Below are 11,647 nucleotides of genomic sequence, written 5' to 3'. Positions count from 1 at the left end.
CCTAACCTATAACCCTAACCCTAACCCTAACCCTAACCCTAACCCTAACCCTAACCCTAACCCTAACCCTAACCCTAACCCTAACCCTAACCCTAACCCTAACCCTAACCCTAACCCTAACCCTAGCTGATGCCTCGTCAACCCTAGCTGATGCCTCATCAACCCTAGCCCCACTCCATACCTCCCCACCGACCACCACTCACTTTACTTGCCACTCACTGCCCCCTTGCCACCCCTACCCGTCCCACCCATGACCCACATCCACAGTCCCACCCACCCCACCATACTCATTCTCCACCGTACCATGCGCATGGCTGCGCACGGGCGTGAATTGATTGTTTGATGCTGATTCACAATCTCCATCCTCCCATTGACACTTGCCCGTGTCACTTGTTCGGCCGAGTGGCATGTGCGGGTTGGTGGGTGATATGAATGTCATTCAACATTTTCATGATTCGCCACTCGTAACTCGTTGCATTGTTTGACGTTCAATTGATTGTTGTTGATCATTGTCAATTGATCATTCGATTCTTTCTGCTTCTCTTGTTGCTGGCTGGCCATGTTCTTCGTTTTTTGCCGTTCATGTTTCCACATGCTTTGTAGTTGCTTTCGTCTGCCCTCATGTTCTGTTGTGGTTGCTCTTGCCTTTGATGGTTGACTACAATCGACATGCATTCCCATTCATCATTCCTTTCGCTTTGTTGTTGCTTTGTATCATTATTCGTCATGCTTCATTCGTTCTTGACTCCCCTGTCTGCATCGACCTTGACTTCCACATCCATGATCGACCGTTGCTCACTACACCATCGATTCTCAACTCTGTTGTCGTAAGTCATGGTTAATAGTTGTGCATGCAATGTATTTTGTGTTGACCCTGTTGTGTCGTGGTCTTGGTTGATCTGCTGATCGATCAACCGCGCCCTGCCTCATCGACCTCAACGTCACCCGAGTTCATCCCATTGCCTGTTAGCTTTGTCCAGTCCCTGTTGGCTTACTCATACGTGTGCTGTGCAAGCCATGTATGATCTTTGGTTGTTGTTTTGGCTGTCATTGCGTCGTTTGATGCTGGTTCCGGCTTTTCTTCAATTAATTCAACGTTCAACTCAATTAACGTCCGCCGCCTTCCCTCTGCCGGCCAAGCCCCTCCACCCTCATCAACCACACCCCACACACACCCATCATCCTCATCTTACCCATCCACATCAATCCTCCACCGCAATCTCCATACCCACCACCGCTTCGCCCGCCACGCCACCCACGTCACGACCCCCCTCATCCCCCCTACCATACTCATTATACCCCATCACCACAAACCACCACCCTCACCGCCTACTCCACCAATATCACAATAATTCCAGCCACAAGCCCCACCCACATGCCATGGCCATGCACACCACCATTTCATCGCGCACTCGGCTTCCTCCTCCTCCTCCTCCCCTCCTCTCCTCACTCCATCTCACCCCCATCCTCATCCTCGCCCACGACACCGCCACCCCTCAACCACCACATACCTTTATGCCTATTCACCAACCAACAGCAATCTCGAGCCATCCAGCCCCGACCCAGCCTTCTCAGCTGCCCCCGCCTCGCTGACCACCAGCCGCCAGCCGTCGCCCGCTCGCGCGATCAGCCCACCTTCATCACCACCTAGCTCCTTCCCACCACAACCTACGCAACCCACGACCACAATCAAGGTCATCACTTACCGTCCACTATCATCAGTAGCAATATCGCTATCAGCGATACCCATCGACCTCGGCTCACTTTCGCGTCGACTTGTTTTGCCGAGGTGGTTGCGGACGTCCTCGACCGCCCGACCCCGCACACGCCCCCCACCAACCTCATTGCAAGATATGGCCAATCTGATTTCACTACTACCCTACTACTTACACACACTACCCCCTTGCACAGTCTCCAATCCACAGTTGCAGTATTCCAGAATCCGAGTTCCGCCGGCTCGGGCCCAACTTGTTGTCCTGGTGTCGTTTCGATGATGCTGACCACCCCGCCCCGGGCCCATCTCCGACCCCCACTCCCCACCATTCCCATCCACAACCACCACACCCACACCACACATACCTATTGCCTCTGCAAACATAACCATTTACTTCACTAGCCCCCAATACGCACATCAGCCGACGCCATCCCGTCAACAGCATCGCTGCCGACCGCCGGCTGCTCGCCGCCGACCGCCGCCCGCCGCCGACCGACCACCTCCGGCACCACTGAGAGCAGGCTAGCCATCGATAGGGTATTGGAGACTATGCATGTGGATAGCCAGATCAATGGCAATGGCTACCAGCCTGCCCTCTAACCCGATCCTCCCCTCCATCCTCCGGCCTTGCCCATCACAGCCCCCGCCGGCCTGCCCATCGCCAGCCGCCCCTGCTGCCGATCACCGAGCCAGACGACGAGGCCTATGGACTGGCCAGGACGAGAAAGGACAAGAGATGGCAAGTGCGAGCGATAGGCGATACCGTGGGTGGACTAGAGTGCAGTGGTCTGCCTCCTCCTCTAATCCCAAGCCATCGTCTCCATCGACGTCCATCTCAATCCAATCCCGTCCGCCCTCCTCGCCCTTGCCGCCCAAGCCCCTCCACCCTCATCCCCCACGCCCCATACACACCCATCATTCTCATCGCACCCATCCACATCAGTTCTCAGGCCCAATCGCCATACCCACTATCTTTCCGCCCGCCATGCCTCCCACGTCACGACCCCCGTCATTCCCCCCTACCATACTCATTACGCCCCATCACCACAAACCACTACCCGCACCCCCTACTCCACCACCATCACTCACATTCCAGCCACAACTTCCACCCACATGCCTTGGCCATGCCCACCACCATCCCATCGCGCACTCCGCTTTCTCTCCCTCCTCCCTCTCCTCCTCTCCGAGCTCGATCTGCTGGAGAGCGTGTGAGTCAGCTGCTGTGGTGAGACCAAGTCGAGACGTTTGTCTGGCCGTCCACGATGATTCTAAGTCGCCTTTTGCCGCCTTATATTTACTCGACAACAATGGCGTCGTCGTATCCGGTGGTGACAGCAAAGAAGTGCTTTCCCAGCTCGTACGACGAGATCATGATGGCACACGCTGGGGCGATCTTAGCCAGACGCGGCAAGATGCCGGTGTAGAGCGACGCGACCGACTCCTTCGCCACCATGTCTGCCAGCAGCTGAAACGTCGACTGCGCCACCTTGCTTGCCCGCCGCGCGTCCGAGTCTGGCATGTACATCTCGATTTGCCGCCGCGTCTTGGCCACGTCGAACGGATGCGTCACCGCCGCCGCCAGCATGCCCGCCACCGAGCCGGCCGCAAACGCGGCGGTAAAGAGTGTCGCTGGTGGCGCAGTCGCCACCGTCAGCTCCTCGCCCGGCGCGAGCAGCACAAGCATCTTGGCCCTGATCCGCTCGTAGCCGAACCAATAGACTGCCGAGAACGGCACGTCGCGGTAGAGCGACGGCGCCAGTCCACGCCAGAGCGAGAGCATCCCGGCCTCGGCCACGTTGGCCCGCAGCGCCGGCAGGATGCCCTTGGGCACTGCACGCTGTCCCTTGCCGTTCGACGACGCCTGCATCTGCGTCCGAATGAGCTCCAGTGGTGCGATGGAAGTCACGGCAATCGTCCGCGCCACCCCGCCGGCCACCAGTGGCGCGTACGGGGCAAACTCCGGGCCGAGCTCCAGCCGCAGTCGCATCTCGTCATACAGCGAAAAGTACAGCATCGTGGCAGGAACAGAGAGCACAAGCGTCGGTGCCAGTCCGTTATACAGCGACCTCATGCCCTCGTAGCGCACAATCTTGGTCAGCGCGTCGATGGTGCCCGTCAGGTACGGCGTCGTGCCGACCGGTGAGAACACGTGCCGCGACGCCGTCTTGGGCCGCACAAACTCCATCAGCCCATTATTGTATGTGTAGTGCGAGCATCCCGAGCACGATGCCGGCGTGCTGCCCACGCAGATCGTCGGCGTCGGCGACTGTGCCTGCAGCCGCACCTTGGCCACATCGAGCGGTGTCATCATCAGCGATGTCAGCACCGCTCCGGTGCATGACGCCGCCATCCGCTGCCACGGCAAGAGTGCCTCGTTTGTACCGACTTGGTCCCTCCTCTGCCCTTCCTCTGCCGCTGCCTCCGCCACTGCCACCGCTGCCTCGCCCCCGCACACTGCCATGACGCGCTCGCCGACCATTCGCCGCATCGACTCCATGTCGCGCGCACGTCCAGCTGTTCTCTCGTCTCAACTCGCTCCAGCTCCACGCCCTGACAGCCCCTAATCCGCACTACCCGATTCACGTATGTCTACCCGCCGGAACTGCTCTCCACCACACGTCCTGTCCTTGCTCAATCAGCCCCTTGCTCTCCTTGGCGGCGTCAAGTGCTCCTCCCGCTTGTCCACCGTTCACTGCGCCCATGGATGGCAAAGGCAACCAACCCAGCCAGGAGAACGATTCGAATGGCTCCGCCACCAACGCTCCGCCACCAACCGACAGCCGCCACCACACCAGACCAAGCCAAACCAAACCAAACCCCGGCGACAGACACCTGCCTCGCCTGCCCAAGGCATGCACACCCGCCGAGGTACTGTAGGCTATGCTACGGTGACCGAGCGGCTGGCGGCCGCAAGGGAGGCAGCTGATGACGCTGAGGCTCGCAAAGTGCTTGGCGGGCATACCGTTGGCGAGGTCGAGCGGGCGCTGGCCATCGTTGAGGCGCAAGCGGCGGCAGAGGAGGCGGCAAAGGTCGAGGCTGCGAAGGCGGCGGCTCAGACGAGGCGCAGGGCGGCAGAAGAGCCTTCGCGTGGTCGCCATGCAGCCCTCGAGGCCATGGAGCAACTGCCGCTCGCCATGACTGCTCACGCCCGCGGACGAACGACCCAGTCGCGCCGCAACGCGTACGCCGCCCGGCTCAAGGCGCGTCGAAGCAAGCAGCGCCTGGCAGCGACCAGCGGGCCGGCATCACGCCGCACCGGCCATCCGCGCTCGGCCGACGTGCTGCCGGCTGCTGAAGACCCGCGCTACGGGGCCGAGCTGGGCGCTCTTGTCGAGCGGCTCAAGTCGGACCCAATGTACTCGTGCACCGCCCCGTCCAGCTCCGAGTTCATCTCGCTCTTTCTCTTCAACAAGCGTTCGGATCCTGCCGACGAGCCGCAGCTGTCGGACGCCGTCTTTGACGACCCGCAGTTTGCCGCCCACAAGGCAAGCATGCAATCTGCCAAGCGCCGCGCCGCAAAGGCCGCCGCAAAGAGCTCGTCCGTCGCCGCCATGTACGCCGCGTCTCAGGCCTCCAAGGCCAAGACTGCCTCACTTTTCAAGAGAAACCCGCTCCTCCGCCACTCCCTCGAGACGCGGACAGGCATCGGCGGCCGCGTTCCCGGCACGCTCCGCAACTCGGCTCACGACTCGGCCCGCGCCGCCAAGCTGGCGTCGATCAAGCGTGCGCTGGCGTCTGGCCGCTGAGGCCGCCCGCCGGCTAGCCAGCTCTGCGTTTGAAGTTTACTGCGACGGCCCGGCAGCGTCGCCGCCCGCATCAACAATAGGAACCCCGGGCTTGGCCGCGTCGTCCAGCATCGAGTGGCTGAGACGGCCCCACGAGCTCGTCGGCACCAGCTCGGGATCCTCCTCCGGCTGGACGAGGCTGGCGAGGACGGAGAGCGCCTTGCGAAAGGTAAACGAGATGTATCTCCGCCGCGTGATGGTCTTAGGCCCGCAGGTGTGGACCCGCGCTGGCGAGACCCCGTACATCCACCGATACCGCGCCTCGCCAGAGATGACCAGCAGCGAGCCCGGTTCGACAACAACCGAGAACACCCGCGAGTCACACACGTTGACAAAGTCAATCTTACACGCCGAGACAAGCGAGACCAAGCAGATGACCTCGTCGTACGCGTACGGCTTCTCGGTGTATGGCGCCACTCCCTGCCCGGGCATCAGCTCGCGAACGGTCACCTGGTTGAACCCGTACCGCCGCGGCAACGACTTTTCCAGCTCGGTCTTGGAGTGCAAGTCGAACTTTTTGGTGAGGAGCTCAAAGAACGGTGGCAGCGCGTCGTCGAGCACCGCCAGCGAGTGCCGCTCCTCATCGTAGGTAAAGCCATACTCTTGCTCCCGCCGGGTCACAATCTTGACCTTGGTCTTGATCGGCGCCCCGCCGCCGCTCGCCCGCGACCGCGACACCACCCGCTCCTCGCCGCCACTCCACCGCCGCTTATCCACCTCGTTGACCAGCGAGTCCTGCTCGGCAGAGTTGATAAAGTCCGGGACGTAGACCAGGCCAGGCATGCACGAAATGACCTCGGACCGATCGACCTTGGGCAGCGACGCGCCCGCCCGCCCGCCCTCGTCCTCGCCGTCCGACCCAGATCCATCATCGCCTCCGCCGCCACGCCGCTTCTTCTTCCGCTTCCGCCGCCCTCCGCGCCCGTCCGCCCCCGCTGTTGCGCTCCGGTTGAGCGCCGCAGATGACCGCGACGAGTTGTGGCTGTTGTGGCTGCTCCCGTGGAGCGAGCTCCGCGACGGGTGCGAGCCCAGCCCCCGGCTCCCAAGCCGCGACCTCCGGTTACCGCTCGCTTGCATGTTCTTGCCTCTATGCTCCTTGTCTTTGCCAACGTTGTGTGTCCTCTCCCGTTGGCCGCCTCTTTGGCCTCTGTGGCCGCAAGTCCAGAGCCAAGTGGCTGCCGCCCCACCGGACTCTGCTAACCGCCCGCCGCCAGCCGAGCACTCCCGCGCACTTTCGCTACCTTTATCGCGTCGCCTCTGAGATCCGCGCCACGAGATCATTGACGTCCACCCGCTCCTGGAGCATGGTGTCACGGAAGCGGAGTGTGTACGTCTGGTCGTTGAGGCTCTGTGCGTCGACAGTGACGCAGAACGGGACGCCGATGGAGTCGGCGCGCCGGTAGCGCTTGCCCACAGAGCCCGAGGCCTCGTAGCTGACGCTCCCGATAACGGTTGAGAGTCCGGTGGCAAGGACCTTGGCATGCTTGACAAGCTCCTCGTCCTTGGCCACCAGCGGGAGCACTGTCGCCGTCACCGGCGCAATCGCCGGGTCCAGCCGCAGCACGCTCCGCTCGGCGTCGTCCGAGCCCTCGCGGACGGCCATGGCGTCGACAAGCAGCGCAAAGACAAGGCGGTCAAAGCCGACAGACGGCTCGATGACCACTGCGTCGTCGAGAAGCGCCGGAACCTTGTCGCCCGTCGCTGCCGCGTGCGCCTGAACATCGTGCTGCCCGCGGTCAGCCACGCCCCACAGTTCGCCCCACCCGAACGGGTACTTGAACTCGATGTCGGCCGTCGCCCGCGCGTAGTGCGCCAGCGAGCCGGCATCGTGATGCTCGACGCGAAGGAGCTGGTGCGGATGGTTGAGGAGGCGGACAAGCCACTGGTGCGAAAAGTTGAGCCACTCGTGGAAGGCTGCATCGGCCTCGTCGCGCGCCACGAACCACTCGACCTCACCCTGCTCAAACTCGCGGACGCGGAACAGGAACTCGCGCGGCGAGATCTCATTGCGGAAGGCCTTGCCCATGCTCGCCACGCCAAACGGCAGTTGCGCAATCCGCAGCGCGCGGACCGTCTCGTTGAGCGAGGTGAACATGCCCTGCGCCGTCTCGGGCCGCAGATACATGCTCCGCTTGGCCTCGCCGGCCCCGGCCGCCGTCTCAAACAACAGATTGAACATCGTTGCCGCGTCGCTCGCCCCAGCCGGCTGTTTCTTCTTGCCGCACCCGGTGCACGCGCCGCCGGCATCGGCCCGCAGCGGCGCCCCGCAGCCTGCGCACGAGATAAGCGGATCGCCAAAGTGCTCCACATGCCCCGCAGCCTCCAACACCCGTGGCAGCGTCAGAATCGGTGTCTCCACCCCGTGCACTCCCATCCGCTTCTCCACAAACTCGCGCCACCACCGCTGCTGCACCTTGCGCTTCAGCTCGGCCCCGAGCGGGAGGTAGTCGTAGCACCCGCGCGCCCCACCGTATCCTCCGGCCGACGCCGCTGCAAAGCCCTTATCCCTGCACATCTTGACTACCTCGTCTAGCTTGGGCACCTGTACCTTGGGCATCTCCACCGCCGACGACGCCAGCCGCCGCCCCGCCGTCCCCATCGCCGCCCTCGTTGCCGCTCGCAACGCAAGCATCCAGTCTACGAACAGCCGCCTGCCCTTTCGCCTGCACTGCTACAGCTACCTCTTCTTCCTCCTACTTCCAGGCACCTGTACCTGTTCTACACACGCGTGGCTGCTACGACAGTTCGCAAGAAGAGTGCTTTGGCTTTGGTCGTGGCCTCGGCCAGCTCAGGTCGCCCAATGTCGACCACAACATGCTCAATCTGAGTCGGTCCCCTCACTACGCCACACCCCATACAGACACTCTCCTTCCCTCCACACCACACCACACACACTTCCGATCTCTACCTAAACCACCTTCTCAGAACCACCATTCTCTCCTCTCTTCGAAATGACTTGCTTTTGTATACCAATTCTTCCACATCATCCGCAATTGCTGATACTGCTCTGCTCCAGCAACTGCTCCTGTTGCCCCTGCTGCCGGTTGGTGGCGACTAGCAATGGCGAGTGACGGGCGAGTGACGGGCAGGCGACTTCACACCAACTTCGCTTCCCCTCCCCCCCTCCCCTTTGCCAAACCCGAGTACGGGACGTGCTCTACAAGCCCAGACACCTCACCACTCACCACGCGTGCACACACAGACGTAACATGTCGGGGATGAGTGAAGAGGACGCGCTGGAAAGAGTGACCCGCATCCGGGCCCAGCTGTTGCAGCAGAAGCTTGCGCTTGCCCGCCAGGCCGCGGCGCCGCCTCCCGCACAACCGGCCGCACAGCCACAGCAGCAGATGGTGCAGGTACCGATGGGCGCGACGCAGATGCCTCACATGGGCGTGGAGCTGCCTATGAGCATGGGTGTGCCCATGGGATTGCCCATGCAGATGGGCGGCGGAGGACCGGTGCCGGGCGGCGGCGGCGGTGTCGGGTACAACATGCAGCTGCAGCGGTCGATGATGGAGCGGCGGCAGCTGAAGCGGCGGCTGGACACGCTCAAGGCCAAGAAGGAGCGCGAGACGGCGCTGCGGGCGACGACCAAGCTGACGTCGCTGGTGGAGCGGCTCGCGAACACGCTTGCCGACGAGCCGGAGGATCGGCACCGCGAGCACAGACGGCGCGAGTCAGGCTCGGGCGGCGAGGAGCGGAAGAAGACAACTCTCGACGTCATTGCCGAGCAGAACCTGATGATGCAAAACCTAATGATGCAGTCGATGCTTCAACGGCAGACCGAGATCAACGCCGGCGGCGCCAGCGGGAGGCGGCGTGGCGACGAGTCCAACTTTCACATGTTCCTCGAGCAGCAAAAGATCGAGAACGAAAAGGCGCGGCTGCAGCAGCAGATGCAGATGACCCAGATGCAGATGGCGATGGCGGCTGGGGCGGGAGGCGGACAGAGCGATGGCGGCCTCAGCTCGGCGCTGCTCGCGGCGGCGATGATGAACAACGCGGCGCCGGCCCCGGCTCCGGCCTATGGCATGGGCATGCCACCTGCGATGGCCATGCCGACCGTCGGCATGCCGCCACTCGACTCGGTCACCTACGACGCGTACGGCAACCCGCTGATGAACGGCATGCCGATCGATCCGACAAACCCGGACGCGATGCCGATGCAGCCGTACACCCACGGTGACTCGAGCGTGTACTCGGAGTGGATGCGGCACAACGCCGCGATTAACGGCGGCGCGGGAGTGGCGCCGGCGCAAGCTGCGGCGCCGCTCGGTTATGGCTACGGCGCCAGCATGGGTTTTGCCCAGCAGCAGGGCGGCTTTGGGAGCCAGGTGTATCCGGGCGCCACCGACGAGCCGTTGACCGATGCGCAGGCAGCGGCACGCGAGACTGGGCTCCGGGCGGTCAAGCGAGCCATGATCGTCGTCTGGTTTGTGGTCTACGTCCAGTCGTTTGCCGTCCTCCGGAAGCGGCTGCGCAAGCGGATGCGCAAGCAGCTGAAAAAAGGTATCTTTGACGCCGTGCCCGAGACCGTCCGCTGGCTGCGGACTGGTCTTGTTAACGTCTTTTTCGAGCTTGTCAACCAGGACGACGAGTTTCTCATCCAGCCGAGCGACCTCACCTCCAAGGGCGGGTTCTCCAAGGCGCAAAAGGGCACTATCACCGAGCTCGGGCAGATCATGGAGGCGCTGACTGGCATTCTCTCCACCGAGCGGGCGATCGAGACGCTGCCTGAGCCTGTGCTCGACGTCCTCGCCGACCTGACCAAGGAGAAGGCGGTGTACCCTAAGGGATACATGATGGAGGTGGAGGAGGACTACTTTGAGTTTGATGCGCTCCAGCGGTCGTGCGGCATGTCGCTGCAGCGCCGGCGCCTCCTTATCGCCAACTTTATCGTTGCCCGCACCCTCATCGCCGATATGCTCCTCTCGCCAGGCAAGTATGGCTTTGTTGTTCCGGCCTCCGGCGAGGCTGAGACAGGCAAGAAGCGCAAGAAGCGCAAGAAGCGCAAAAAGGGCGCGGTCCTCGGCCCGGTCGAGGAGTCCGATACCGTCGTCTCCAACTGCACCGTGGTCGGCACCCTGCTCTACGTCGCGCTCCTCCGCGCCATCGGCGAGCCGGGCGAGGAGCCGATCGACTATGAGCCGCAGATTGTTACCTCGCTCCTCCCGCTCGACTCGCTGGCTGTCCTTGTCCAGTTCTTCCGCGCCGACGGCTCGCTCCTCCGCTGGGAGAACTACCTCCGGACCCTACTCAACAACGTTGTCCGCGCCTGCATCCGCGCTCACGGCAAGCCTGCCGAGGAGGCTGCGCTGTTTGCCGGCGCCGCCGGTCCAGACGACCGCATGGGCAACCCGAATGCGTCGATGGCCTCAATCCAGGTGACCGGCGCCACGCCCGACGGCCCGGGCCGCTCGCGGGCAAGTCGCAACTCCAACCGCTCGCCGCGGCCCGTTTCGCGCGTCTCGTCGTCGCGCGTCTCGGCCCGCCTTGCCTCGCAGCGCCACCCGCAGCAGTGACAGCCCTCACGATGGCTCGTGGCTCAAAGTGCTAGATGTTGATGTTGTTCTTGACAAATGTCGTCAGGTGCCGCAGGAAGAGGGCGGGATGTGTCGGAAACGCGCCATGGACAGTGATGCCTCACTCGGCCTCACCAGTGAGAATCTGCGCGGTGGCAAGGTGATGGACATACTTGCTCTATTGTGCCGAGGCGACAGCGACAAGACGGAGGAGGATGGCCTCTGGCACGGGCACAGATTTCGTTTCTCTGTTGGTCCGACCGCATGCGGCGCACAAGCGACGCAGATGCCGCCGACAAGGGGCAAACGGAAGACACACCTCTCGCAGAGTTGTCATCGAGAGAGGATGATTAAGTCCATTCTCGTCATCAACATCCATGGCAAGCCGCGCTTGACCAAGTTTTATAACCGCATCTCTGAAGAGGAGCAGCAGAAGCTGATCAATGAGTGTACGTTGCCCAGAAAGGGGCCGGGTGGGGGGGGGGGGGGGGGGGAGGGGGCGACCACCCATGCCATGCCGCACACACAACCACCGCCAGCCACACACACGCGCGCACACACACACGCACACACACACGCACACACACACATACATACATGCACACACACAAAACATACCTACATAC

General features: G+C 62.5%; 4 protein-coding genes across 4 annotated transcripts in view; 2 read left to right on the top strand and 2 right to left on the bottom strand.

Annotated features, from left to right (window-relative positions):
* Nucleotides 1–2,992: 2,992 nt before the first annotated feature.
* On the bottom strand, nucleotides 2,993–4,375 carry AMSG_07393 (solute carrier family 25 member 40). The gene has a single exon (XM_013900839.1). It carries the CDS (start codon nucleotides 4,209–4,211, stop codon nucleotides 3,009–3,011), a length of 1,203 nt encoding a protein of 400 aa, XP_013756293.1. The 5' UTR covers nucleotides 4,212–4,375; the 3' UTR covers nucleotides 2,993–3,008.
* A 2,367-nt stretch (nucleotides 4,376–6,742) lies between these two features.
* Nucleotides 6,743–8,098, bottom strand: AMSG_07390 (glycyl-tRNA synthetase; the record flags this gene model as incomplete). Its single annotated transcript, XM_013900838.1, has 1 exon — nucleotides 6,743–8,098. One exon carries the CDS (start codon nucleotides 8,096–8,098, stop codon nucleotides 6,743–6,745), a length of 1,356 nt encoding a protein of 451 aa, XP_013756292.1.
* A 215-nt stretch (nucleotides 8,099–8,313) lies between these two features.
* On the top strand, nucleotides 8,314–11,173 carry AMSG_07389 (uncharacterized protein; the record flags this gene model as incomplete). The annotated part of the gene is made up of 2 exons (XM_013900837.1): nucleotides 8,314–8,330; nucleotides 8,702–11,173. The coding sequence occupies 2 exons, from the start codon at nucleotides 8,314–8,316 to the stop codon at nucleotides 11,019–11,021; spliced, it is 2,337 nt and encodes a 778-aa protein (XP_013756291.1). The 3' UTR covers nucleotides 11,022–11,173.
* A 189-nt stretch (nucleotides 11,174–11,362) lies between these two features.
* The window catches only part of AMSG_07388 (uncharacterized protein), a gene marked incomplete at its 3' end in the record, with an annotated part of 1,515 nt that continues 1,230 nt past the window's right edge, over nucleotides 11,363–11,647 (top strand). Inside the window, exon 1 of the mRNA XM_013900836.1 lies at nucleotides 11,363–11,470. Within this exon, the coding sequence (XP_013756290.1) occupies nucleotides 11,465–11,470 (6 nt within the window). The 5' untranslated portion in view covers nucleotides 11,363–11,464. The remainder of the gene's footprint in view (nucleotides 11,471–11,647) is intronic.

This window comes from Thecamonas trahens (assembly GCF_000142905.1).
Source record: "Thecamonas trahens ATCC 50062 unplaced genomic scaffold supercont1.34, whole genome shotgun sequence".
Classification (NCBI taxonomy): Eukaryota; order Apusomonadida; family Apusomonadidae; genus Thecamonas; species Thecamonas trahens.
This window is presented reverse-complemented; position numbering and strand designations above follow the sequence as displayed.

Excerpts from the sequence above, each read along its gene's own strand:
- AMSG_07393 (XM_013900839.1), bottom strand. The coding sequence starts at position 4,211 with ATGGAGTCGATGCGGCGAATGGTCGGCGAGCGCGTCATGGCAGTGTGC.